The sequence below is a fragment of the Ceratotherium simum genome, chromosome 10, assembly GCF_057802395.1.
Source record: "Ceratotherium simum simum isolate JZ-2026a chromosome 10, ASM5780239v1, whole genome shotgun sequence".
NCBI lineage: Eukaryota > Metazoa > Chordata > Mammalia > Perissodactyla > Rhinocerotidae > Ceratotherium > Ceratotherium simum.
Genome location: NC_141909.1, coordinates 62,965,904 through 62,991,911, shown reverse-complemented (window position 1 = coordinate 62,991,911; position 26,008 = coordinate 62,965,904). Strand labels below are relative to the sequence as shown.

At 47.0% G+C, this 26,008-nt stretch overlaps 1 protein-coding gene across 4 annotated transcripts in view; it reads left to right on the top strand.

The window, feature by feature from the left end:
• The window catches only part of LOC101405780 (transmembrane protein 272), a 122,661-nt gene extending 97,114 nt beyond the window's left edge, over window positions 1-25,547 (top strand). For 2 of the 4 annotated variants that reach the window (XM_087436099.1, XM_087436102.1), the window contains 2 exons: window positions 11,125-11,217; window positions 12,295-13,605. In XM_087436099.1, the coding sequence (XP_087292225.1) occupies window positions 11,125-11,217; window positions 12,295-12,426 (225 nt within the window). In that variant the 3' untranslated portion in view covers window positions 12,427-13,605. Of the gene's footprint in view, window positions 1-11,124; window positions 11,218-12,294; window positions 13,606-23,076 lie in introns of those variants that run through there. The other 2 variants (XM_087436101.1, XM_087436103.1) reach the window with 2 other exon arrangements.
• The last annotated feature ends 461 nt before the right edge of the window (window positions 25,548-26,008 follow it).

The following is a 26,008-nucleotide window of genomic DNA, read 5'->3' as shown; positions in this document are numbered from 1 at the left end:
CACAGAACGCAGCATGAAGAGCTTGAGTCAGCTTCCCATCCACCCAGGGAGAGCAGGCTTCTAAAAGTTTCTCCCCAGACTCTTTCCAGGAGCAGGGTGAGGATGCAAACTTAGGTGGGTCTCCCTGCCATTGTACATAGTGATTTGGAGGGAAAGACAACACCTTATTTTGATTCCAATGGGAGAGTCTGTAGCTGGGTTTCCAAGGTTCTTTCTTGTCACACCAGGATTTTTATAAAGCTTCCCTATACGAACCCCTAGGCAGCAGGATCTATTCACTGTTTCCTCAACTTGCCTGAACCTAAGAATTACCAAGGGCAGTTTAAAAATGACAGACTCCTAAGCCCCTAGCAGATGTGTGTGGGACCTAAGAATTCCATATTGAGTAAGATGGGGGAAACAGATGCCGGGGAGCTTGCCGCCCTCTGATTCCTATTGTCAGGGGTTCAGGAAACACTAAGTACAGTGGTTGCTCAGCATGAATCAGAGTCACTTGGAGAGCGTGTGAAACCACAGATTGCTGGGTCCCACCCTGAACTGTTGACAAAGCAGTTCTAACAGGTTCCCAAGTGATGTTGATGCTGCTTATCTGGGGAGCACCGTTGAGTATCACTGCTGTAGTAGAAGGTGCCCTCAGCTGGGTGTTGACAGACTGGAAAACCTCCTTTGGCTTTATCACCTACCATCTTGTGACCTTAGGTAGGTCGTTTATCTCTCTCTGCATTGAAAAATAGGGACGGATCTCCAGAGTTTGTGAAGATAAAATGTTTCCCAAAAAAGAGGGCAGGGAGACACAAAAAAGTCAAGTGTTATGATTAACAACAGATTGGACCGGGATGGAATCCTTGTGTTGAAGACAAAGGGCCAAGGCAAAGGACAGAAGAGAAGGAAGAGAGGTCCTGCAGGCCAGCCTGGCACCGCCCACTTGGCAAAGCTCACAGCCTGGAGTTGAAGAGGTTTAATCCACAGGAGCCGCCCTCAGCAAACCTTAGTCTCTAATAGGATCAGTGTGGTGGCCCAGAGGCTAAGGTCTCCTCTAGCTGGGTGTGGCAGAGAAAAGCCTCTCAGCTTCCTGCCTCTGGAGGAGAGGGAGCTTTGGGGCCAGTTTCCTGCATGTTTTCTTCTGGTTCTGTTGTGGTCTGGGAAGCTCTCGCTCACTCCCCACCAGTGCCTTCTCCTGGCTAGGCCCCTATTCATTGATTCTCAGGCCCCTGGATGTTTCTGAGGAAACTCATGCCTCTGCAAGAAAATCCATTCACAGTGATCCTGGGACCCCCCTCCCCCAACTTGTAGGGGAAAACAAATCTTCCAGCTTCATCTTTGGTTATAGTTTAAAATACTCTCAAAGTCCCTAATGATTTGAAGGGCTGGGGGCCAAATGAGGAACTCAGTTTTGAACATGGAAGGTATTAATATCATTGTTAGTAATAATAATAGCAATTACTATTTATTGATCTCTTAATTTATTCCAAGAGTGGTGATAAATGCCTTACATAAGTGATCTTATTTAGGCTGCCCAAGAGGTACCTCTTATTATCCCCTTTCTGCAGATGAGGAGACAGGAGCTCAGGAAGGTTAAGCCAACACGTGCGATCGCACAGCTATTAAAAGGCAGAGCTGTGATTTAAACGCAGATTGTTCCATCCGAAGCGCTTGTTATTGATATTATTTTTAGTTTCAAGTCAGCCTTTCAGGAAAACTTTAGAGTAATCAGAAGCCTTGCTTGCCCCACTAACTGGGCCACTACCAGCAGAAGCAAGGGGAAGGGCGTCCTCTGAGCTGCCCTGGACATTCAGGCGAGTTATAGACAGGAAAAGAAACATTGCAATGACTGCCCCTGTGACAATGACTTCCAGACCAAACCCAAGCTCATAAACATTCTTTGGCCTCTTCACCAGAGTCCAGGACGTGTAATTGGCAGTTGTGCCTTACCAGGGCGCAGGGCAGGAGACCAGCTGTTGGCAGTCTGTGTGTAAACAGGGCGTGTGGGAGGGCGCTGGGTTTCTCGTAGAACTTGCAGGGGAGAGAGTCCCATTCTATATTGCAGGGGAGAAATCACCTGGCTCTTTGGTGAGAGATGCAAGCTCTGAGACCCAGCCTGCTGCTGTGTGGGGAAAGCTCTGCCTTTGGGAGCCCCCTCCTGCCAGTCCCTTTCCATTCTGCCTCCGTTGCCCTCAGCTAATTTCGTAACCAGGAAATACTAGGAAAGTAAAGGAAGAAGAGGTATCTCAGAAGGCAGAGAGAAACAGTTAAGGAACTCAGGGTTGCATCTATACGGTATGATGCTTTTGTGCAAATTAGAAAAAGCACCTCCTCCTCAATATGCTTTGCTGTCATCTGCCAGAAAGTTGTCCTAATGCAGATACAAGTATCCCATCACGGTGATCTGAATGGTGCCCCCTAGAGTTGTGCGGCACCCTCTAGCCCTGAAGGAGACTTTGGTATTGAGCAGAGCTCAAATACCCTACCCTCCTCCTCCTTCATTCCCTACTTGCAAATCTCCTCTGCTTCGCCACGCCACCGTGGTGCTTCTGTGGTGAGGTAGGGCTGCCTGTCCTGCCGTGCTATAAGCATGTGCTAATGGTCTCCTAAGCTCTGCTCCCCCACCCCCAAAATGGGAAAAAGGCAAAACAATCCATCTATCAAAGGATTGGGGGCGGGGCACTTCCCAGTATCACAGGCAGCAAAGAAAGGTAGTTTGGATGCCAAATTGTTGGAATCTCCAAATATTTTCAAAAGTTCAGGAAGCTAATGGTACAGGAAGTGTAGCCCCTGAGAAGATGGTATTGTTCGTGAGACCAGGGAGGAAGCAGGGAGGCCAAGGAAGGAAGGAGCTGTGTGATGTGCTGGGAGAGAGCAATAATGCCCACCCCAGAATTAGGCTTTCTCCTTCTAGTAGTTTGTATTCCTGGCTCCTTCCAGCCATTCTTTCTGTGGGTCTGCTGCTTCCAGGAGTGGCTGTGAGTCTGCACCTGAGGACTCTGTCCCTGAGGACTTGGAGGTCCAAGTTCCTAGAAGAGCCTTCTTGGTCACCAGAGGGAACAGCTGCTTTGGAAAAGCAACTGCCATTGAAATAGCCAAGCAAGGTGAGCAGCCTGCACCTCACAGCCAGCTTGCGGCCAGTCCACACTGGGGAGAATGCCCTATGTCACAGGCAGGTCAGGAAGGGCCTGGCCAGCATGGCCAGGAGTCCTGGACAGTGATCCCGTGGTGATCGGCACAGCTGCCAGCTTTCTAAGCTGTGCATTGAGCTTTAAGCTGGAGCGGACAGAGCGAGTGACTGGAGGCGACTTTCCTCAACACTTAATTAGTTCACAGGAGAGCTTGGGTGCTGTCCACACATCACACTGTTTTCTGATTAAGAGCAGTGAGGGGTTCCAGCCAACCCTGGGCATCAGAATCACCAGTGGAACTTAAAAAATGTGGATACTTGTCCCTAGCCCATGTCTCATTGGTGAGAATGGGGGTTGGGGGGAGATGGGCAGGGAGGAGATTGGGAGTCCCCTGCAATTTGGCTGTGGATCCTAGTTAAGAACCAGTGCCCCTAGAATAACTGGAGAGGGGAGTGCATTGAACTTCCTCCCTCCTTCCGGTGTCCTGGTGTCCGGCCTGCGGAGTTAGAGCAGCTGAGGACGGCCTCCTATTTCTCTTCCCTAACCTTGATTCTGGGAAGAGCTGCTCTGGGTGCTCCATAAATTAATTAATCAGCCAAAGTCTTCCTCTGGGTAAATGCCAGATTTTTCTGCAAGAACTCAGCTGCCCTGGGTCACCAAATGGCACCATGGTGACTAGAAAAGTCTGCCGTGTCTCTCCAGAGCCTCTTCTCCAGGAAAAATTGATGTTCCAGTAGAAGTTGGCAACATAGGTTGGGAATTGATCACTTTTCAAGATGCTCAAGATGTTTTATTTTTTTCTCCAAAATTAAGTTAGGCATTTTCCAGGGGAATATTGTACCGTTTGGAGCTGTATTTAATTATCTGCCAAGTCAGGGCAAGGATTAACTGCATCTTAGCGACTGGGAGGTGCTGTGGGGAGGAGGAGGTAGGAGAGGGGCTGGTTACGTGGTTAGGCTGTATATTCCCTGCAACAGACCCCCTTTGATGAAGCGGGCTCTTTTAAGTGAAGAAAGCAGGCACCACAATGATTATTTCGTAACTGCTGCAGCCAAGGCATTCCTCTTAAATAAACCTTGATTGATGATGGTATGGCCTTTGCTGAAATAATCTGAGTGCCGTTTGTGAATTCAACCATCCAATAAATATTTATTGAGTCCCTACTACCTGTTAGACCAGTGGTTCTCAACTTGGATTGTGCATTAGACTCACCTGGGGAGCTCTGAAAACAAACCCAGGCCTGGGCCCATCGTCTGGAGCTTTACGAACTCCCCAGGTGAGTCTCAAGTGCAACCAGGTTGAGACCTCTGTGTCAGGTACCAGGGGCGATGCTAGGGGTGCAGGTGTGACCAGGACCGACACTTCTTATCCTTCATGTGTTCAGACCCTTAAAAAAGTCAGGACATTATCCCAGAGGCACTGTCAGTCAGCCCAGACAGGCAGGAGAGCAGGTCCCAGGATCACCCTCACTGTCACACTTGCTGCTCTAACTGTGGGGAGCGTCCATCTAGATTTCCAGAATAGTCTCATTTCAGGTATTATGTCTGTGAGCCCATATGTCTTAATTCTTCATTTGGAAAAGCTGGTCTCCATAGCTGTAGTTATCAGTATAACTCAAGGATGGTGTTGATGATTTCCACCAGGTGGCACAGTTCACCTGATTTGTTGAGATCAAGACAGACGGAAGGTGCCAAAGGTGAGATCGTCAGGGAGAGCAGTGACCAGGTGAGCTGCTCTCTGCCCCACCTGCTGGGGTTTCTTGCCTCCAGGGTCAGCTGCAAGGGGGCTGGGCTCCTGCCCCTGCTCCCTGGGTTGGCGATGGCCTGTTTTTGTGCTTCTGGAGGCAGCCTCAGCCAACAGAGAGCTGGAGCTGGTGCTTTTCCTTTTTTTGTATTTTCACTTTTGTTTTTTTTTGCTGAGGAATATTTGCCCTGAGCTAACATCTGTTGCCAATCCTCCTCTTTTTGCTCGAGGGAGATTCACCATGAGCTAATATCTGTGCCAATCTTCCTCTATTTTCTATGTGGGTCGCTGCTGCAGCATGGCCACCAACGAGTGGTGTCAGTCCGTACCTGGGAACCAAACCTGGGCCGCTGAAGCAGAGTGCATGCGCTGAGCTTAACCAGTAGGCCGTGGGGCTAGCCCCTGGAGCTGGTGCTTTTCAATCCTGGGTTTGACCTAGGGTAATGGGGGCACTGAGATTTGACCCCCTGCCCTGGGCTGCCCATGAAGCTAGCAGGCAGGGGCCAATCCCTGCTGTGGAGACGTTATATGGGACAATGGCACTGCAGGCTTTCCACCCCAGAAGGAGCGCACGTCAGTGAGACATATCAAGGGTGATTCAGGTGCCCCGAGCCAGGCCGTGAACTGACCCAGTGGCCTTCCAATAAAGACGGACAACAAGCAACATTTGGGTCGTGATGAGAGCCACATTCCAACAAGACCTTTCAGAGCTAGCTCACATTTTGTGGTCTTTCTCTGCTGAGAGAGTTGGAACCAGGACCAGCTGCATAATTTGTGGGGCCCAGTGCAAAGTGAAAAGGTGGGGCCCTTATGTAAAAATAGAGAATTTCAAGACGGTGAAGGCAGAGCATTAAAGCTAGCGTGGGGCCCTTCTGAGTGTGGGGCCTGTGCACCTGCACAGGTTGTGCCCCACGGAGCTGGCCCTGGATGGAAAGTGTCAAGTGGAGAGAAGGGGGGCCTCATTCTCACTAATGAATGTCCTCCTTCCATTCCCACGGGAGTTTCCTCCTCTCACCTGTGAACCTGCTGCTCCAGCAGCCCCACTCCCGCTGCTGTTCCACTGAGGGGCCTGTGGGAGGGGCCTGGGGAGGGACAGAGGGTGCCTCCACACCCTCAGGCTTGGACCATGGCCAAAGAAAAAAATGCCCCAACCTAGAAGGCAATGTTTTGTGTCTGCTCATGAAGGTTATTAATTTTTTTAAATAGCATTTTCAAAGCAAGTGGCTGTTCTTTCCCTTCTCACCAGACCTCATGGCCTCACACCCTCAGATGCCTTACAGGGGCCTGGTGCTGGCACGACGTGAGGGTCTATGCATGTCTGCAAGTGCCTGTGGTCCGGGGCTGCGGGTCCTGAGACCGAAGGCTGGCTGTCGCCTGCTGACAACTTTGGGCTGTGCTTCTTCAGGATGCAGCAGGAATACTAATCCCAGGCCACCAGCAGAGGAGGGCTTGCCTGGATTCCAGCCCGCTGTGGTTTGGGTCGTATTTTTTACGAAGCAGATTTATATGGAAGAGGATGACAGTATGGTTCTGCTTGTAATATTGAGCCATCCTTCTATCCAACTCCACTGTCTTTGGGAGGGATATAGAGCTGAAAGGGGGAGCAAACATGTTTCCTGGGATGGGGAGAGAAGGAGCCCTTCACCTACTGCCCCCCCCCCCCACGCAAGATAGGATTTGAACAAACACATGGGAGATTTCCTCGTCTTTTGTGTTTATAAGTGGCCTCTAGCACTGAGATCACGGAGGGCCCAGGGCTGAGAACCCCTGTCTGCTTAACCCTGTGGGTGTGTTTTCCCTGACTTGGTGTATCCTCCAAGCTCTGCCAGGGATGCGCTGCTCCTCCCTGTTTGTGAAGAGGCTCTACCTCACAGCTTCATCTGGCCTACCGTTCGTAGGCAGCCCCACATGCAGACAGCGTGGGATGTGGGAAGGAGCCGGGCTCTGATTTGGGTCCTGGTTCTGCACCCACCAGCCTTGTGAGCTTGGGCAATGTTCTTAGTTTCCCTGAACCTCAGTTCCCTCATCTGAAAAAGAGGGGTGATATTACTTTATTCACTTCTGAACATATATTTGAGTGTGAACCATATGGCAGGCAGTGTGCTAGGAGCTGGAGAGACAGATGCAGCCCCTTACAGTCTTGTGGGGGATTCAGGTGATTAACAGGCACTTTCAATGAAGCATTTGGGCCCGCCCTGGGCCTGCCTGTTCAGCTCCGTATGACACTGGGGGTGAGTGGGGGAGTGGATGGCGTGGACCCCCCAGCTCCCATGTCAGCCAGCGTCTGGCTGGGTTTGGCCAATGCGGGGTATTAAAGGAAGATGGGTAGGTGGGAGGAAGGGGGAAACAGGCTATTTGGCTTCCCTGGCAATGGTCAGGGACCTTCCTCTGTGGTTCTTCCTTCTGGCGGCCACCCTGGCTCCGGGCTCAGGTCACGCCACCTCTTCCGCTGTTCCTCCAGCCTAGGGCTGGTAGGAGCTTTCTGCTGTTACTGATCTGTGGGTTACGTCTCCAGTCCCAGTGGAGTTCTCATCTTGTTTCATCCCCTGGGAAATCAGTCCCTGCATTCAATTCCCTCTGGTGAAAGAGGTTTCTGTTAGACACTGTCTTAACCTGGTAAGAGCTATGATATGGGAAGATCAAGGTACTGTAGAACATATAGCTCTCAATCAGTAGGAGAAACTGTTATTATTATTGGTGTTACCAATATTGTTTATACTAATATTGTTACCACTCTCAACCTTACGTTCTCTGCTTCCAGTTCCCTAGTTCTCTTTAATCAGTGCTTAGGCCCTGCCTCAGTGGAAGTTGGAAGCCGGCAAGCTCCCAGAAGCAGAAGAGGTGTGTGGTAAAGCAGTGAGGGCACCGGAGGGGCTGGTCCTGGCTACCTGGTTGGGTGGACATCTGAGAGCGGTGGTCCCTTGGGCAGGAGGGCCTGGGCGGGGTGTGCAGCAGGCAAGCGAGTCAGGTGAGCGTGGGCAAGGTGGGCCCTGGGAAGGCTCAAGGTCACACAGGAATCAGCTTTTCATACACACCAGCTTGGTAAGATCAGGTGTGTGGACTGTCCTGCCAAGGTGCACTGTCTGGAGAGGGTGTGCGCAGCCTCAAGCTTGGAAGGAATGCTTGTTGTCATAGAGCAAACTCCCTGCTCCCCAGCCCACTGTCTCTGGTGCGATGTTCCCAGTGGACCTGAGGGAGAAAGTCAGAGTGGACCGTCCTTAAGCTTCTTGTTGCAGTTCACTACCACCTCGCTGCCTGGATAGGAGGGCACCAGACTTGTTTGGCAGTTTTCTCCTTGGGCAACATTTAAAAAACAAAAATAACCTTTTAAATTTTAGAATAGTTTTACATGCACAGAAAAGTTGTGAAAATAGTACAGAGTTCCCATTTACCCCATACCCAGTTTTCCCTTTGTTAACATCTTATATCAGCATAATTCATTTGTTACAACTAATGAACCAACATTGATACATTATTATTAATTAAAGTCCATTTAGATTTTCTTAGTTTTTACCTAATGCCCTTTTTCTGTTCCCAAATCCCATCCAGGATCCCACATTACATTTAGTTGTCGTGTCTCCTTAGCCTCCTCTTGGCTATGACAGTTTCTCAGACGTTCCTAGTTTTTGATGACCTTGACAGCTTTGAGGAGTACTGCTCAGGTGGTTTGTATACTGTCCCTCAATTGGGCTTTGTCTGATGTTTTTCTCTTCCGTTAGACTGGAGTTATGGGTTTCGAGGAGAAATATCACAGAGGTACAGGCAATATTTAACTCCTGCCACACTCCCGATGTGGCTGGAAGGTACTGTAAATGTGCCTTATGTCTGTGGGGATTCACCCGATCAACATCAAAACACCAAAATGAAAAACAGGAGTTTCTACTCTCCTCCAGCTCTCCTGGGCCAGTGTGGAATTCCAACTTGTTGAGAATTATTAGTTTAGCTTCCCCGGTACTCAACATGAATATTAACTACCACCTTGTTCCTACATGGTGATTTCAACTTCTGAGGGCACATTCATGTACTGTTTCCTATTTGCTCATCAGACTCACCCTCTGACATTGGTAGAGGGGTTCCCATGATGTCACCTCATGACTCCTGGGCCACACAGCAGCTAGATAGTGTCTCATCCACAGAAAGGATCCCCAGTGAGTTTTTTTCAATTTCAGTAACCACACTTGTACCCCAGGATTTAAAGAATGAGTACATTGGGGCCCAGTGGCCAGCCCTGTAGATCAGCAGATCGGAGACTTTACATACACATACCTGTTCCTTCTGCTGGTCACAGCTGACTGCTGGCTTCTCCTTCTGGGTGCTTTCTTGCTTCCTATTTTCTCCCAGAGGGAGAGAGATGATCTCCTTCACCTTTTCACAATGCTTCATTTCACCAGGCTCCATGGTTGATTTGTCTGGGATGGTGATTCTCTCTTCCCTGCTGCTACCTCCTTTGAATTCTGAAACACATTGGGTGCTTCCAGAAAGCTCAAGGAGGTTGTGGAATGTTCAACGTAGAATTGATTCTAGTTCACTTGAATTTTGTTGTTTTTTGAACCTGGATTTTGTATGAGTGTTACGCAGCACTGTGTGGTGGGAGGGAGTTTTAGGGTGGTGGGGGAAGGCCTCAGAATGGAAGGATTAGGTGTCTAGACTCAGTTTGCAGTCATTGGTAGAGGCTCATGGCCGACCCAGGCGTGAGTCAGCAGCCTTGTGTCCACTCTGGCTGGGCGAGGGCCTTTAGAGACTTTTAGAAAGAGCGTAGTCCTGTACAGACAATGCTTTTCCTATCCCTTGAGGGTGGAGGACTATTCAGTTGTGCCAGACTTAACCTGAATATGATATTCAAGCTGACTGCAGACCTTCTGAGTCATGAAAATGTGGGGTTGCTTCTGTTTTCTCATTCTCTGAGCCTTTGTCTCAGGGTGAGAAAACAATACGTTTTAAGATCAGTAGAAAGAAATTCTGACTACAACCTTGGATTCTCTGGCTCAATTAATGGGGAAACCGAGGCAGGGCACTGAACCCTTCCTTATCAAAGGAACTGTGGCTGTTGCTCAGAATCTGGCCCGTAGATTCAGTGCTGAGGTTTCTGCAGCAGCAGCAGAAATCTCTGCTTTAGCTTGGTGATAAGCCATAGCCGCCTGCTGGAGCTCAGGGGAATATCCTCGTGTTCACTGGAGACACAGGATACAAGTCTGATTCATGTGCTGGGTGCAGAGATACGTTGTGTCATTTACGTGTATGGCTGCGTGAACCACCATCAAGGAAAGCGGGGGCATTCAATATGGCTCATCCATCAAGCAGTTCTGAGTCTACTGAGGGAGGGACCTGCTTCCAGAGATAACCATATCACAAGGCAGAAATTGATAAGCATCATAAGCAAGGACTGAGTCACAGAGGAAGTTGTCATCTTATAATGTGCCTTAGGTATTGTCTTAAGAGCAAGATATTGACAAAAACTCCTAAAGGACTGGCAGCAGGAAACTATGACACATCCATACAAAAGTATGTTATGTAGCCATTAACATGAATAAGGTAGATTTATATATAACAAAAACATCTCCAACACATATTGTTAAGTGAGAAAGAAAGATATAGGGCCGGCCCTGTGGCTTAGCAGTTAAGTGCGCGCGCTCCGCTACTGGCGGCCCGGGTTCGGATCCCGGGCGCGCACCGACGCATCGCTTCTCCGGCCATGCTGAGGCCATGTCCCACATACAGCAACTAGAAGGATGTGCAGCTATGACATACAACCATCTACTGGGGCTTTGGGAAAAAAAAAAAAGGAGGATGATTGGCAATAGACGTTAGCTCAGAGTCAGTCTTCCTCAGCAAAAAGAGGAGGATTAGCATGGATGTTAGCTCAGGGCTGATCTTCCTCACAAAATAAATAAATAAATAAATAAAATAAATAAAAAAAAAGAAAGATATAGAACTGATATCTATCTGTATAGTCTGATCCTATTTATATGGAAAGGGACACACATACATACACACATTTGTTTTATAAATATAATGCTTTAAATGTATAATATGTAATGCCTAAAATATATGTGTATAAATATTGTATGTGCTTAAAATATTTCTGGATGGTTCACAAGAAACTGTGAACAATGGTATAGTTCTGAGGAGTGAGACAGTTACTTTGATTTGGTGTCATTCCAAACTATTTGATTTTTAAAACCATGGACGTGTATTTTTTTAATTAAAAAAATACTAGCTTATATCTTTTTTAAAAAAGCTTTACCACTTTTTTTGTTTTCTGGTTTAGAACATCTTTCTCCACGTTGTGGACTTGTCTGATCCCAAGAAAATCTGGAAATTTGTTGAAAATTTCAAGCAGAAACGTAAACTCAGTATTCTGGTTAGTTTTATAAACATAAGTAGAGGATAAATCTCGTGTGTGTATATTTCTCGGCTATGTGGATATGGACTGATATGTATGTTTGTGGACCTTTATGGCAACGTCTTAGTGAGAATCTTTCATCGTGAGGCCTGTTCATGTAATCAGGTTTACTCATTGGATTCAATCTAACCAGCATGTTCGTTAGGTTTGTGGGGAAAAGAAAGGACCATCCGCTGGGGAGCACTGTGGGAGGATGAGGATGTTCCATTTTTCATAAAATGATGATTTGTATATCTGTATTCCTGAGCTCTGTAGATGTTGGCAGTGGTGTGTTAAAATTAGAGGCTCAGGGAAAAATAAAAATAAGAATCTTCGTCCAACAGAATGCCTGCAGCCGACAAGCAAATCTTTTAGTAACACAGTCAGAGCTCCACAGAGAGCCAGGAGGACTCAGACAGGATGGTGCCCGTCTGCTCCTCCCAAATGTCCCACTTTGAGCTGGGCTGCTTTTCTATCCAGATAGTTTCTAACATGTTCCAAATTGTCCGTTTGGCCAAGGTCTGGTCTTGCCCTGTCCAATATGGCTATGGAGCATTTGCAATGTAGCTAGTCCAAATTGAGATGTGCTGTAAGCGTAAAAATCAGCCAATTTTGAAGACTTAGTGTGAAAGAAAAGTAAACAATCTCATTAATATTTTTATATTGATTACATATGGAAATGATACCCTTTTGGATGTATTGAGTTAAATAAAATGTTATTAAAATTAATTTTACCTGTTTAACGTGGCTACTTTTGAGAAAACTTAAAATTTCATATTTCTCTTGGAGCGCTGGACTAGACAAATTCCCATTCACTTGGTTGTGAATTAGGTTGCCCTGCTAAGCCCTTGTAATTGGAGATCTCTGCATAGTTCTATAGCTGAGCCTTCTGCACAAGTGACATTTTCCTGGAAGGGTTTTGGAGTGAAGGGACAGTTGAGCAAAACTGTCATCACTTGAATGCGTGGCTGGTGGTGGCGGTGGAGGTGTGGGGTTTGGAAACAGGTCCTTTGGCCCTATTTTCCTTTATTTTGAAGTGGGAAATATAATTTCTAGATCAATAATGCACGGTCAATTAAAGAAAGCTCACAGAAGATGGACTTGGAAAAAACTTGGCTACCAAGACTCTGGGTAAGTATAAGCAGTTTTCTTATTTGTTTTTGGCATAATCAACATGGACATAGATGACACAATAGAAGGATCAGAAAAACAGTGATCCACCTTTTGGGTTCTTGGTCCTTGGCATGATTGTGTTTGCTTTAAGTTTATCCTTCACTGCATTAATTTTTCTTCATAACACACTCTCTCTTATCATGTTTTTTATAATGTGTATTAGTGCCAGAAATACTTCGTATTGTTAAAGTGTTTGTTTCTAGGCGGCTCCAGGCTCATTATAGACATTATTTTGGAGAGGAGATCAAGTTCATTTCAGGTGGAGAGTGCAAATATAAAGACTGCAGCCAAGGGAACTTCCAGCTGGGCTGAGGCAGGCACAACCACAAGACAAGGAGATGGACCAACAAGGGCATTCAGCTAGAACACAGGACACCTGGGTTCTGGCTCCTGCTCTGTACTAACAGGCTGACTCATTTTATGCCAGGCCAGTGGTTCTCAAAGTAATGTTCCTGGACCAGCAGCATCAGCATCATCAGGGAACTTGGTAGAAATGCACGTTCTGGGGCCCCACCCTCAGATCTACTGAATCCAAAACTCGGGGATGGGGCCGAGAAATCTGTGTTTTAACAAGCCCTCCAGATGATTCTGATGCACACTCAATTTGAGAACCAATCTACCAGGCTTTTCACCTCTTTGGATCTTCTCCTTGAACCAAGGGGTCTGGAGGAGATGATTTCAGTGCCTTTCAGCTTGGAGATGCAATGAATCTAAGATTCTCCCCATATAGAAGTATCTATACCACTTCCTCATAGTAAGTTTTAATGGGGCATTTTAATTAAATATTGTCCTGAGTCACAAGATGGATGGCAGGGGTTCATGTGGTTGTTGGGGTCATTAAGGGTGTCCATTAAATAGCAACCTTCTTCCCACCCAAGAACTGAACAAATTGAAGAGTAAGATAAGGGAATAATAGATGAAAGCCAAAATATCACTGCTCTCGCTGATAAGGCTAGTTGAAGGGCATGGCTCAGTGTGAGCCAAATGGGTTCCTTAATATCAAACCCAAGAAGTAGAGAGACTCACTTTTTTGGCTGGCCTAGGACAGACACCACCACTTCCTCCCCAGGAAGAGGAGAAAGCAGGGAGCAGAGCTGAGCATGCCTCATTTATTGCTCCCAAATTGACTAAACTTGTTATGTAAGTGCTCCACCTCCCGAGATGGAGGGAGGAAGGGGCTGAGGGAGGACAGAATCACACTTGTTGCTCTCTCTCCATGAGGAAGGAAACAGCAGGAGTGCTGTTTCCCTTTCTCCCTTTCTCCCCAGTGGTGAGGTTGCATTTTTTTTAAAAAACAAATACCTGGAAGCTTGCTATGAAATGGTGCAGATTTAGTTCAAAGTATTTCCATCTTTGACTTTGTTCCAGTGTGGTATCATTGCCAAAAGTCCCAAAAGTACGCAAATATGGGGGCAAGCTGGGGTTCGCCTCATAACCTTATTGGATGGCAAAGACTCCTAGAGGGGCTGCTCAGCAGGACTGGCTTCATGATTTGTGGGGCCCAGTGCCAAACAGAAATGTGGGGCCCCTGTATTAAAAAATTATTAAGAATTTCAATACAGTGACAGCAGAACATTAAACCAAATGCAGGGCCCTTTGAGGGGCGGGGCCTGTGGGACGGTGCAGAATGAAGCCAGCTCTGCTGCTTTGCCACCCACCCGTCCACCATCCCACAAAATTCTTCTGGGGGTTTACTGTGTGCTGGGCACTAGTGAGTGTTGTACATGTATATGTCATTTAACCCTCATGACACTGTGATGGAGGTATTCCTACCTATACATTATAGATGAGAAAACTAGGACTGGGAGAGCTTGTATAACCTGCCTAAGGTCAAGTGGACGGGCCAGAATTTGAACCCAAGTTTGCCTGCCTCCACAGCCCAAGCTCTTAACTGGGACACAATTCTGCCATTTCTTCCTCAAACTCATTGTATTATCATGAAATAAGTGCTAAGGGAGTGCTGGGAGGGAAGTGACCAGCCGTGCCAGGGGGAGGACAGGCCGGGGCTGAGGGTGCTTCTTAGAGGGCCATCTGGGAATCACTGCATTGATTGAGAATGTGGACAGATATAATAGACTCTGAGGGGACTGCCTTTTTGATCATACGGCTGGTTATGTTGTACTTTTGTATGGATCTGGTCTGCTTCTCAGGACCTTGATATCTCTTCATTTTCATTTCCTATTTGTGTTAGAAACATTTTATTGATCTTCCCAACTTCTCTGAGAAGCATAATAACTCTCATGCTTTGATATTTATTCATCCTCTCTAGAGTGGGAGACATAGCACAATATACAAAGACGCACGTCGGTGACGGAGGGAGCAGCTTAGTGTGTCTTTGCCTCACAGATGAGGAGACACAGAGAGGTTAAAATATTGTCATTCTTAAGCAGGTCCAGGGCCAAATGAACAACCCAGACCTCTGTCTGAGTCTTAGGAAATTGCTGGCTGCCATTCTAATACGAAACATGTTTTCCTGGCCCGATTATGTAATGTGGGTTAGGTTGTTTTCTGTTTTCTAAGATTCAGTCGGGTCTCTGGAAACATTTCCAATAATTCCCAACCTAACATCAGTAGCATCCTGACACTCAGAGGGCAGGACACACACCGGTATTTGCAGAACTTATCACCAGATCCTAAGGGTTTGGAAGCTGGAGGATTAGTTAAATGTGAGATATTGTCAGACCCCATGCCTGCTCATGGCTCTTTGTGGAGACATCTTAGTATATAAATTAGATAAAGTTTGGAAAGAATTCTCCTTAACGTTTTGTGGGGGTGGGTGGGGGAGCCCTCCTGTGGGACAGAACAAGCTGCTCTGGGTAGATTTGTGGGTGGATGAACCGTGGAAGCGAGGCGATCTCATGAGACACGTTCTGTTCGACGCTGTTCTCACCCCATCTTTTGGATCTTCCCAAATCATATACATTTCGCCTGTTAGCATTCAGTGGCATTAAGAGTCCGCGAGGAGTGAAGACAGATGGGAGGCGAGGAAAGGCTGTGCTAAGTGCTCTGCTGGCAGCCTGCCACAGCCTGAGCGCTAGTGGATTAAAACTCACCCACATCTTAGCCTCTCTTGCACCGCAAGACGCAAGATGCGGACACTGATTCCACCTCCTGCAGGACGGCTGCGTCATCAATTAATTGACTGTGATAAACAGGCAGTGGTACCTTAGCTCTTTGGCAGGAGGTGGGGGAGTTCAGTTTAGGTCATTTTGGAAGGACACACATTAGTATACAGTAAATGTTCTGTCGCTTGACATTTTCTGTTATTTGGAGCTCTCTACTCACTGGCATATCCTGATACCCAATGACAACTGCTGCTTAATGCAGGGACCCAAGGTCCAGAGACACCTTAATAATAATAATAGCACATACTGAGCACTTTCCATGAGCCAGAGGCTGCACTAAATGTTTTTCTTGGATTATCTCATTCAGTCCTCATAACAACTTTACAGATTTCACAGACAAGCAAACTGAGGGTCAGAAGTAGTCTGAAAGGGGCCGGCCCCGTGGCTTGGTGGTTAAGTGAGCGCGCTCCGCTGCTGGCGACCCGGGTTCGGATCCCGGGCTCGCACCGACGCGCTGCTTCTCCGGCCATGCTGAGGCCGCGTCCCACATGCAGCAACTAGAAGGATGTGCAGCTATGACACACAACTATCTACTGGGGCTTTGGGGGGAAAAATAAATAAATAAAATCTTTAAAAAAAAAAAAAAAAAAAAAAAAAAAAGAAGTAGTCTGAAACCAGAGTCTGTGACTTACCTTCCTAAACAAAGGACAACAAAATTATAGTTGGTGCATTTCAAGTATAGGGTTGTATCTGTTGGCTATTGCTACATAACAAACAACTCTAAAATCTCAGAGGCATACAATAATAAGCATGTATTTTTTGCTGACTCTTATGTAGAGAGTGGGTTAATCTCAGTGGAGCTCAGTGGGGTGTCTCGAAGCAGCATGTTGGATGTGGATCGTGTTCTGCATTCTCGCACCCTCCTTGGACTGTTAGATTGGCTGGAGTATGTTCCAGTGGCAATGGCAGAAGCCCCAGTGAGCAAGCACATTTCACGCCTCTGCTTGCTTCACATCTGCTAACGTCCAATTGACCAACACAAGTCATTTCACAGAGCCCGAAATCAAGAGTCAGGGAAGCATACTCCTCCCATGGAGGTGGAGAAGGAGGGGTGAATATTGTCAAACAATAATCTCCCACAAGGTCTATTTTATTATATTCTAATTCATTGGAAAAGAGTCCTCTGAGTTTGATGTGGTAACTACTTATTATCCAAAATATTTAATGAACAAAATGCCTTATTTGTTCCATAAACATTTATAGAGCACCTACTATATGCCAGACACTGTAGTCAGTGATGAGGATTCAGAGAGTAAAGGACTCCTGGCCTAGTGGGGGAGTTAGACACATAAACAACTTCAGTAACCATATGGTAAGTCCTCTTTTCGTCCATGAGGGGAACTAGTGTATGAAGCCTCAGAGGAAAGTGAAGAACAGTACTTCCAAGGTAGAATGTTTCCTTAGACACCGAATGTGTTTGGTGCCAGCCATTCTCGCTTGTCAATCATCTTTACCCTGAGCTTTACCCATGCACCATTTTGCTCCTAAGACCTCCTTCCAGCTCACAAGCCTTCAAGATTCCCAGAGAGGCACATTATCTGGGAGATATAAGTATTGTAGAAATGTCAGCTAATATTGTTTTAACATTCAAATCCCTTAACCTGGAATTGAAGTCCTTTGTTATTGTGCCCCACCCCCCTACCTGTCCAAACTACTTCCCATTATTTTCCACCATGAATCCTCTGCCCGTCAGCCCATTATTTTTGGAACATGCCCCTAGCAGTGTGGCTTTTGTCCCTGCTGCTCCTCTGCCTGGAATCCCCCCGCCTGGTTAACTTGCACTTCTCCTCCATGACTCAGCCGGGCACACCCCCAGCCTGGAGCTTGGTCAGTGCCCCTCCTCTTGGCTCCCAGAGCACCCTCTGTGAAGCCATCTTAGCACAGTAGAAATCACCTGTTGATAGGTCGGTTTCTTGCACAGAGCACGGATCCTTGAGGGGAGACCTACCTGACCCTTGGGAGGAGCTCAATCCACTTTGGCTGAACTGAGCTGACCATCTGGATCTCCTGACCGGGTCCACCACTGGGTCCGGTTCCTCCAACTATGTGACTATGCGCAAATTGCTTCAACCTCCCCAAGCCTCACATTCCCACTTTGTAAAATAGGGATAAAGATACCTTTATAGGCTAGAGGTGATGGTTAAAGAAAGAGCTATAAGTTATTTACCCAAGGGAAAGAACTTGAGTTCATACCAAAACATACACACGAATTTTTACAGCAGCTTTATTTTTATTCATAATCGCCCCAATGTGGAAACAACACCAATGTCTTTCAACTGGAGAATAAACTATGGTGCTTCCATGCAACGGAATGCTCTTCAGCAATAAAAAAGGAACAAGATATTGCTGTTTACAATGATGTGGATCTTAAATGCATTGGTGAAAGTCAAGCCAGACTCAAAAGGATACACACTGTATGGTTCTGTTTATATGACATTCTGGAAAAGGCAAACCTATAGGGCCTGAGAACAGATCAGTGGTTGCTGGGGGTTAGAGGTGGGAGGAGGCTGTGACCACAAAGGGTGACTATGAGGGAATATTTGGGTGATGGAGCTCTTCTGAGTCACACCACAGTCTAATGCACAGAGTAACCCAACCCTATGCATTTGCCAAAACTTATAGAGCTGTACATATACCCACACACACAGAATTTTACTATATGTAAAAATGTATATATAAGAGAAAGAAAAACGAAAGGAAAGCATTGTAGCTCTCAGCACAATGCCCGGCCTGTGGTGAGTCGGTGTCTTACTAAGCAAATAACGATTGTTTCCGGGTGCCCTCCCTCAGTAATCAATGAGCTCCTGGAAGGGGCACTGTGTCCTCTTCAGCTTTGAGCACAGGTCACCCTGCACAGGCCTGATAATAATAGGTGCTCAAAAGTATCAGTTGGTGAGGAATAAATGCAGAGATACCCTCCACGCTGTGCTGTGCAGGGGCTGGGGAAAGTCCCTTCCACCATTCCAAGGATAGTGGAGGGTACAAAGGCTGTGGAAGGAGAGAACAGCAACCTTTCATTACAGGAGAGCCTCTTGGGGTGAGGGAAGGCGGCCCCATGAAGAACCCTTGACCCGAGACAGGCTTCATGTTTCTTGAGAGCCCATCTGGTTCTGGGCAAAACTGGGAGGCAGGCGGTAGTCAGGAAAGAAAAGATGAACAGCCAACCCCAGTGCCTCATTGGTGTTCCCATTGTTCCTCCCTCCCTATCATTTCCTAGAGTTTTCTCTGCACCACCTCTCCCCTAAGAAGCCACTAAGAGGGAGGGAGAGAGGAAGATGGAAAAGGAGAGAGAGAGGAGCAGTTCAGCTACATCAGAGGTCTCCCTTAGGTTTTCTCCTCCCATTTTAGAGTCTGGCCCCCAAGATGCCCAGTCTCCTCGGATCTCTTCAAACAAGTGAATTAATGGATGCTGGAGTGTTGTCAGGGCCCCAGCAAGGCCAGTAAGGCTTCAGCAGCATTCTACATTCTGGACCATTCCCACTGCTCTTCCTCACTCCTTCCCCCTCCCCTCCCTCCAAATATTTGTCTCCTTTCTCTCATTCCCTTAGGCCCCGATCCTTTCTGGGTCCCAGCTCACAGCTAAGCAAATCAATGGATCTATGCTCATTTTGCCATCTTAGGACTCTATAGTGGGGAGCAGGGTAGGGAAGGAGGTATTTATTCAAGACCACCTTTTTTTCTAATCATAAAACAAATGAGTATTCATTTATCAAACAGGGAAATAAAAATATACAAGGGAAATGAAAACTCTCCTGTAGTGCCATCATTAAAATATAACCACTGTTAACATTTTGGTCTATTTTCTCTAAGCCTTTTTCTATACATGTCCTCTACTTCCAATTGGAACCACACTATATCATTCTGAGTCCTGTGTTTTTCCATTTAACCTTATAAGTGTTTTCTCATGTTATTAAATATACTTTAAAATATTACTTCTAATAAGAAGATAGCCTATTGAATGAATGTCCCATAATTTATTTAATTAAGCCTCTGTCATGGGATATTTAGCTTGTTTCCAATTTCTCACTATTGAAAATGACTCCACGATGAACACTTTTGTACATACATTTTTGTGTACATCTTTGGTTATTGCCTTAGGATGGATTCCTGGTAGTGAAATTACAGAGACCTAGTGTGTGAGCATTTTTAAGACCTTTGATGTACATTAATCAAATTGCCCTCCAGAAAAAATGCAACAGGTTATATTCCCACCAGCCCTCGAAGTGCCGTTTCTCCTCTTCCTAACAAACTCTGGGTCCTGTCATTCTCAAAACTGTCTTTGCAAAACTGACAGATGAAAGATGGTATCCTATTTTTCTTTGCATTACTTAGGTTACTAGTGATATTGAACTTGGTGGTGGTGGTTGTTTATTGGCCATTTGTATTTATTTTGTAAATTCCCTGTTCATGACCTTTGCCCATTTTTCTATTGTGATCATCATCTTTTAAACTGTTGATTTATAAACCTTCTTTGGCACATTTATCACAAGTGCCTTTCCCCCCCATTTAGCAAATTACTCTTAAATTTTGTTTTTGGTGTTTTGGTTTGTCACACAGAAGTTTAAATTTTTTATGTAGTCAGGCTGTATGTTTATCATTAAGTTTGATGTATTCATTTGTATGGTAAAAAAAAATCCCTGGTTACTCTAAATACTTACTTGTTTTTTTCCCCTATTTTCTTTTAACATTTTCTCTTATTTATCTTTTTAATCCATCTGAAAGTTATTTTGGTTTAAGTAAGGAGCCTCTCTTCTTTCTCTCTCTCTCCTTTTATTTTTTAATAAGCAGTGTGTCGACACTGCTTATTTATTGCATAATCTTTTGAGCTGTGATGCCATCTTTATCATATACCAAATTCTCATTAAGTTGCTTCTCTGAGCTCTAGTCTGTTCCGCTGATCTATTAATTATTATGTCAGAACCACACTATCCTAATTATTCACAGTACATTTTAATATCTTCTAGGGCGAGTCCCAGCTCATTACTCATCTCATTCTTAAGCCATTTTAACCCAATTGATGCGTTGGGGGTGAGGAGGGCAGATTTCGGGCAAGAGGGGAGAATGGTGGGTCTGGATCTCCTGAAACCACAAGTAGGAGCCCACCCTCCACACCCAGAAGGACTTTGGAGCCTTATGAGGCTCTTGGTCTAAATCTGTGCTGGGGAGCTCTGTCTGGCCCTCCTAAGGAGAGAAAATGAATAAACCCCAGTCAGAGATCATTTGCCCATGGGCCGTCAAGGCTGCTTTGGATGAGGCACAAAAACTTCCCAGAGTTGAGCCCCCTGGGCCACGATGTGCCCGGGCCTCCCCACCTGCCCTCCCCACCGTTCCCGGGGTGGGAGTCAGGGGGGTCTGAGCTGCTGCACACCCCAGAGCAGGGCCGAGCTTTCTGGCCTCTGTGGGGACTGCTTCCCCTGGTCTCCCAGCCAAGGAGCACTGGCCCATCCAGGAAGTCAGTGAGGGGCCTGGAACTCATCCTGGCCTGTGGGCCCGGAACCTTATCTGATTATCTGGCTGGGATTTGGCGGTGGGTGTTTTTGAAGGAGTACTACTCACAGCAGTTCTCCCAGACACTCATTTGGGGAATTTTAAAAACAAAATCCCAATTCAGCACCTTTGTGCTTTTAATGAGTGAGGTCCCAGTGCCCACACTTGGGTTCTCCTTGCTGTAAAGCAGGCTCTTTCATTGTGTCCCAAGTGTAGTGTGTAAGAGCCTCCCTCGAATGTCACAGCAGGGAGCAAATGCAGTCATCTTGCACCAGAAACACTGGTTTCACTGTAGCACACTGAGGCATAGACCTTGGATGCCTGAGGAAGACAAGGAAGCACAGCATTTTCACCAGTGACCTGGAGGCTTAAGGCAGGTGACCAGGGCACTCCCCGCTCCTCTCAGGTGGATCCTTCCCATCAGTGTTCATGTATCTCCATTCTCATGTCTAAAAGAGACAAGAACAAACACTTTGCAAGACCCCACCTTAGGGTGACCATCTGGGTGCTCCCGGGACCAAGAGGGTTCCCAGCACGCAGGACTTTTAGTGCTAAAATCAGGAGAATCCTGGGCAAGCTGGGACAAGTCGGTCCCCCTACTCCACACCCCACTCTATCTTCTCCTCTCCTCACTGCAAACCTCTGTCTTCACTTCCTCACTTCCCATATACTCTGCAACCCACTCCCTTCTGGTTTTCTCCTCAACCACTGTGACTCTCTAGCTGAGGTCACCTATGACCTTCATGTTGCCAAATCCAGAGGACGTGCCTCCATTCTCATCCTACTCAATCCCTCAGCAGCCCTTGACATGGTGGTCCACGTTCACCTGGGGCCCTCTCCGCGTGGGCCCTGTGATTCCACCCTCTAAGTCGTGGCTTCTCCTGTCTGTGCTCCTGCTTCCTCAAGCTCCTTAACCAACTTCAGTTTCTCTGCATGACCTTTAAATGTTGGAGTCCCTCCCAGCCCAATCCTGGGCCCTCCTTTCTCCTCGCTCTGCACTCTCTCTATAATGATCTCATCCCTGCCTGCAGCCCCAAATGCCCCCATGTGCCCTGGCTCCCAAGAGTCTCCATCCAGCCCAGGTCTCTCTTCTGAGCTCCAAGTCCATATCTTCGATACCTCTAACTCAGCATGTCCAAAATTGAGCCCTTAATCTTCCATCACTCATCTGCTCCTCCTCTGACTGTCCCCACCTCAGTAGATGGCATGAGTGTCGGCCCACTTGCTCACCCTCCCTTCCTCACCCGCTGTATCCAACTGATTATCAACCCTTTGAGTTGGCCTCCATAACATGTCTCCAGTCTGTCTGCATCTCTTTGTCTCCGTGCTACCACTCTGCCCAAGCCACCGTGACTGTAATGCAGTGTAGTGATGCTAGGCTCTCGGTGCCCACTCGTGCCCTCCCCCCCACCATCGTTGGCTTCCTCCATAAAGGTGACAGAGTGATCCTTAAAAATACAAATCTGTTTTATTCTGCTTCAAATCATCCCTCGGTGTCATAAAAGCTCAGTGTCTTTGGCATTGGCCTTCGAGGCTCCAGCCTCAGCTTGCCCCATTCTCCATCTTGCTCACTCGGCTTCAGCCACACTTGGTTGAGCCCTCCAACCCTAGGGCTCTTTGCACAGGCTGTGCTCCATGCCTGGAACAATCTGCTTCCCATCCCCAACCCTCTCCCAACACTCTGCCAGCTTATTCCTGCCCTTCCTCTAAATCTTAGCTTAGATGTCACCTCATTGCTAATGCACCCCTGACACCACCCCCACCCACCCCTATGTGCTCATAACAGTCTACGTACGCTCTTCCATCATAGCACTTGCCTGAACTGTGAGTGTAAGTTAATTACCTGATAACCTGCATAATGCCTATTAATGCCTGGTGAACAGCATGAGGGCAGGTAGCCCTCACTGTATCCCTAGTACTTAGCACTGGGTCTGACATTTCGCAGGCCCTTGATAAATACTTGCTGAATGAATGGAACTGAATAAAGGAGGATGAGTTGAGGTTGAGGGCAAAGGGAAAGATCTGACTCACCCTCACCGCTGTCTGACCCTAGACCAAGAATACCTCTTGAGAAGCTAATGACTCTAATGCCTCCTTTTCTCTGGGACTCTGTGCTGCTGGCTTCCTCAGGTAATATGATCTTTGAAATGGTCTTTCTATAATTTGTAAAGTCAGTGTGTGACTGCCCCAGGCTCACTACGGGATGTTTCTGTACTGTACAAATGGAGAAGTACCAAATGGTATTCACCAGGGCAGCTGTCTGTTCCTTTAAAATCTACACCAGTAACTTCCCAGGAGTAGAAGGACAAGTATTTTCTCCAGCAGATAGTACAATTGGTGGAAGCACATACCCACTGCCTAGTAACCAAAATTGCTTTAATTCAAGCTGGCTTTGGAGGTTTCTTAACAGAAACTTCAATCAGTTTTCCTACACTAAATGTAAAAATTGCAATACATTTTTCTCATCAAACAATAATTAACTTTAATGCTATTAAAATATCTCATACCCAAGATACTGTATGATTTCAGGAGCACTACGAATTTAATATTTGGATGGAAATGCTTTGGAGTACTCCGCATCTCTCCTTCAGCATTACCCAGGCTCGACACCGTTTTACATCCCTCCCTAATGAGCTTATAGAGAGAGAATTGCTTCGTCATGTACCCATGTAGTAAAGGTCCTTGTTGCCATATTTAGAAGACTGTGTCCAACATAAATTCCACTCTCAAATCTCTTTCTCGTAATGAACCTCCATCGACATAATGAGTTCCTTGGAAGGAAGGCATTGTGTAAATTAAAAATACTAATGAGTCATAATGATAATGAATGATTTTTCTTGTTTCTGGGAGCAGGACTAACCTTGGGCACATTTTCCAGTAGCTGAAGTTGCCTTCCCTGCACCCAGGACTGCCCTACCCCTGGGAGCCTGTACTCTAAAATATCTCCTCCTTTTTTTTCTTCTCATCAAAACTCCGAATCCCCCAAGTGTCCCTGATCTTAGCTGGTCAGTCTTGGAGGAAAGGAAGTTACTGAACTGGCTCACACTAAGGTATGAATGACCCAAAGCACCTGTTGGCTGTTGCCAGCAACGCCCTGCCTGCCCCTTCGCAGGGATACTCTTATTCTAAAAGGAGCTGATTAGCACAGAACTGGTGGACTTTCCAGCTGAGACGAGCCGAGTGTCTCAGGGATTGTCTGGTTACAAGTCACAGGAACCACTCAAGCCAACTAGACAAAAATAATTTCTTGGCGGGATACAAAGGCAGCCCTCACAGAACTCAGTGGAGGCACAGCTGGGCTTTGGGCGGGGCCGGGACAGGACAGGCTTGCTGTGAGGACCTGGGGTGAACTTCTGTTTCTCTGGGACTGTTGTCCGCAGACTCTCGTCACAACTGCTTCGCTCTCTCCTCCTCTGCAGACAGACTCACTCTGCTCTTCATGCACATGGGCCGCCTATGGCACCGCTGAGTCAAGGCAAAAATAATTGTCCCTCTACGTGCCCTCAGTTCCAAGGTCCTGTTTCCACACTCTTGGGAGAGGGCTCAAGGCCACATGGGACAAACACAATACCTCGCCCAGGGTAACGGCTCAGTTAAGTGTTTGTTGTTTTAATAAACAGGATGGGGGGCCCACCCGTAAGGGGAGGGAAGGGGCCACATCTCCAAAAGAAGTCTACTACACCAGGCCAAGGAGATTCTTGCTTAATTCGGTTGGGAACCCGGAATGTTGAAGGGTTTTGGGTCAGGAGAGTGACACTAGCTCACGCGTTAAAAACAGGCCCTGGTGGGATCTGTAAGAGCTGGGCAAGGAGCTCCTGGCGCCAAGTTCATCCTATGGGAACAATGACTTGCAAACAATGGGATTCGTTCCTACTCCACTGGCACTGGAGTCGGTTGGGACTCAGCGTGGTTTAATGACTCAAGAAAAGGGAGATTTGCCATCTGTTTTCCACTTTGTATGGACTTGCTGGGAACTTGGGTAAGTCACGGAACCTCTTTGGGATTCTCTTAATTCCAATTCTTTTAATAAAAAAAATACACACATACACGTATATATGCATGTACACACTTCACTTATATATTTGTATGTTATTATTTTAGCAGATTATTATTATGTTTTTCCTGGCCTGAAAAGACACTGATGGTACACGAGAAGGGCCTCAGAAAGCCAGCTGGGCGGTTGGAGGATTATAAATTGCTTGTGGCCAGACAGAGATGCTTCATCGCCTTCTCAGGGAGGAGAAATGCTTGGTGCATGTGAAGAGTTACGCATGTTCTTTGGAATGATAAAGCTGGTGACCTAGGAGGCAAAAAGCCTACAGAAGCACATGATGTCTCAGATCTGCTCCTTCCCATGGGTGGGCACAGGAGAAGGGTTGGGAAGGGCCTGTTTTGTGGACGTGGGTTGAGGGAGATTTTAAAAGATAGAAAAACCACTGATAGGCCTGTTGCCAAAAACTGTTTTTTTCCAGAAGTTTTTATAAAACACCTACCACCTGGCTGTGTCCTGGAGGAGAATATTTGGCTGGGGGGGCAGGGTGTGGGGTGAGGGTGAGGGGGGGCAGCCAATCCCCCTGCAGGTGACTCTGTTAATGTCTAAATGGATACAGGTGTGTTCTCACAGAGGCTGAAGCAGAAAACAAAATGCACAACCATCCCTTGGGTGGGGAGGAGAGGTGCAGAGGGGCTGGCCCCAGCTCTCGTCCATCTGGAGAGGAGAGAGGAGGTGCCCCCGGGCAGGAGGGTGAGCAGGCCCAGCCCTCAGCCTGGCCTGGGCTCCGTTGGCCAGGCCGTCTGGGAGGGAAGCAGCAGGCCTCTCAGAGGAGGGGCTGCAGGCTGCTGTGTGGAACCCACTTCCAGCTTTCATTTCCTTTACTCAGAGGAGCCGTTTATGACAATCCCTCACGGCAGGCTGATGGGGCAGATAGCTTTTGGCAGAAGTCCTTTCTCCTTCTCCCAAATTAGATCACAGAGAAAGCCGCCAG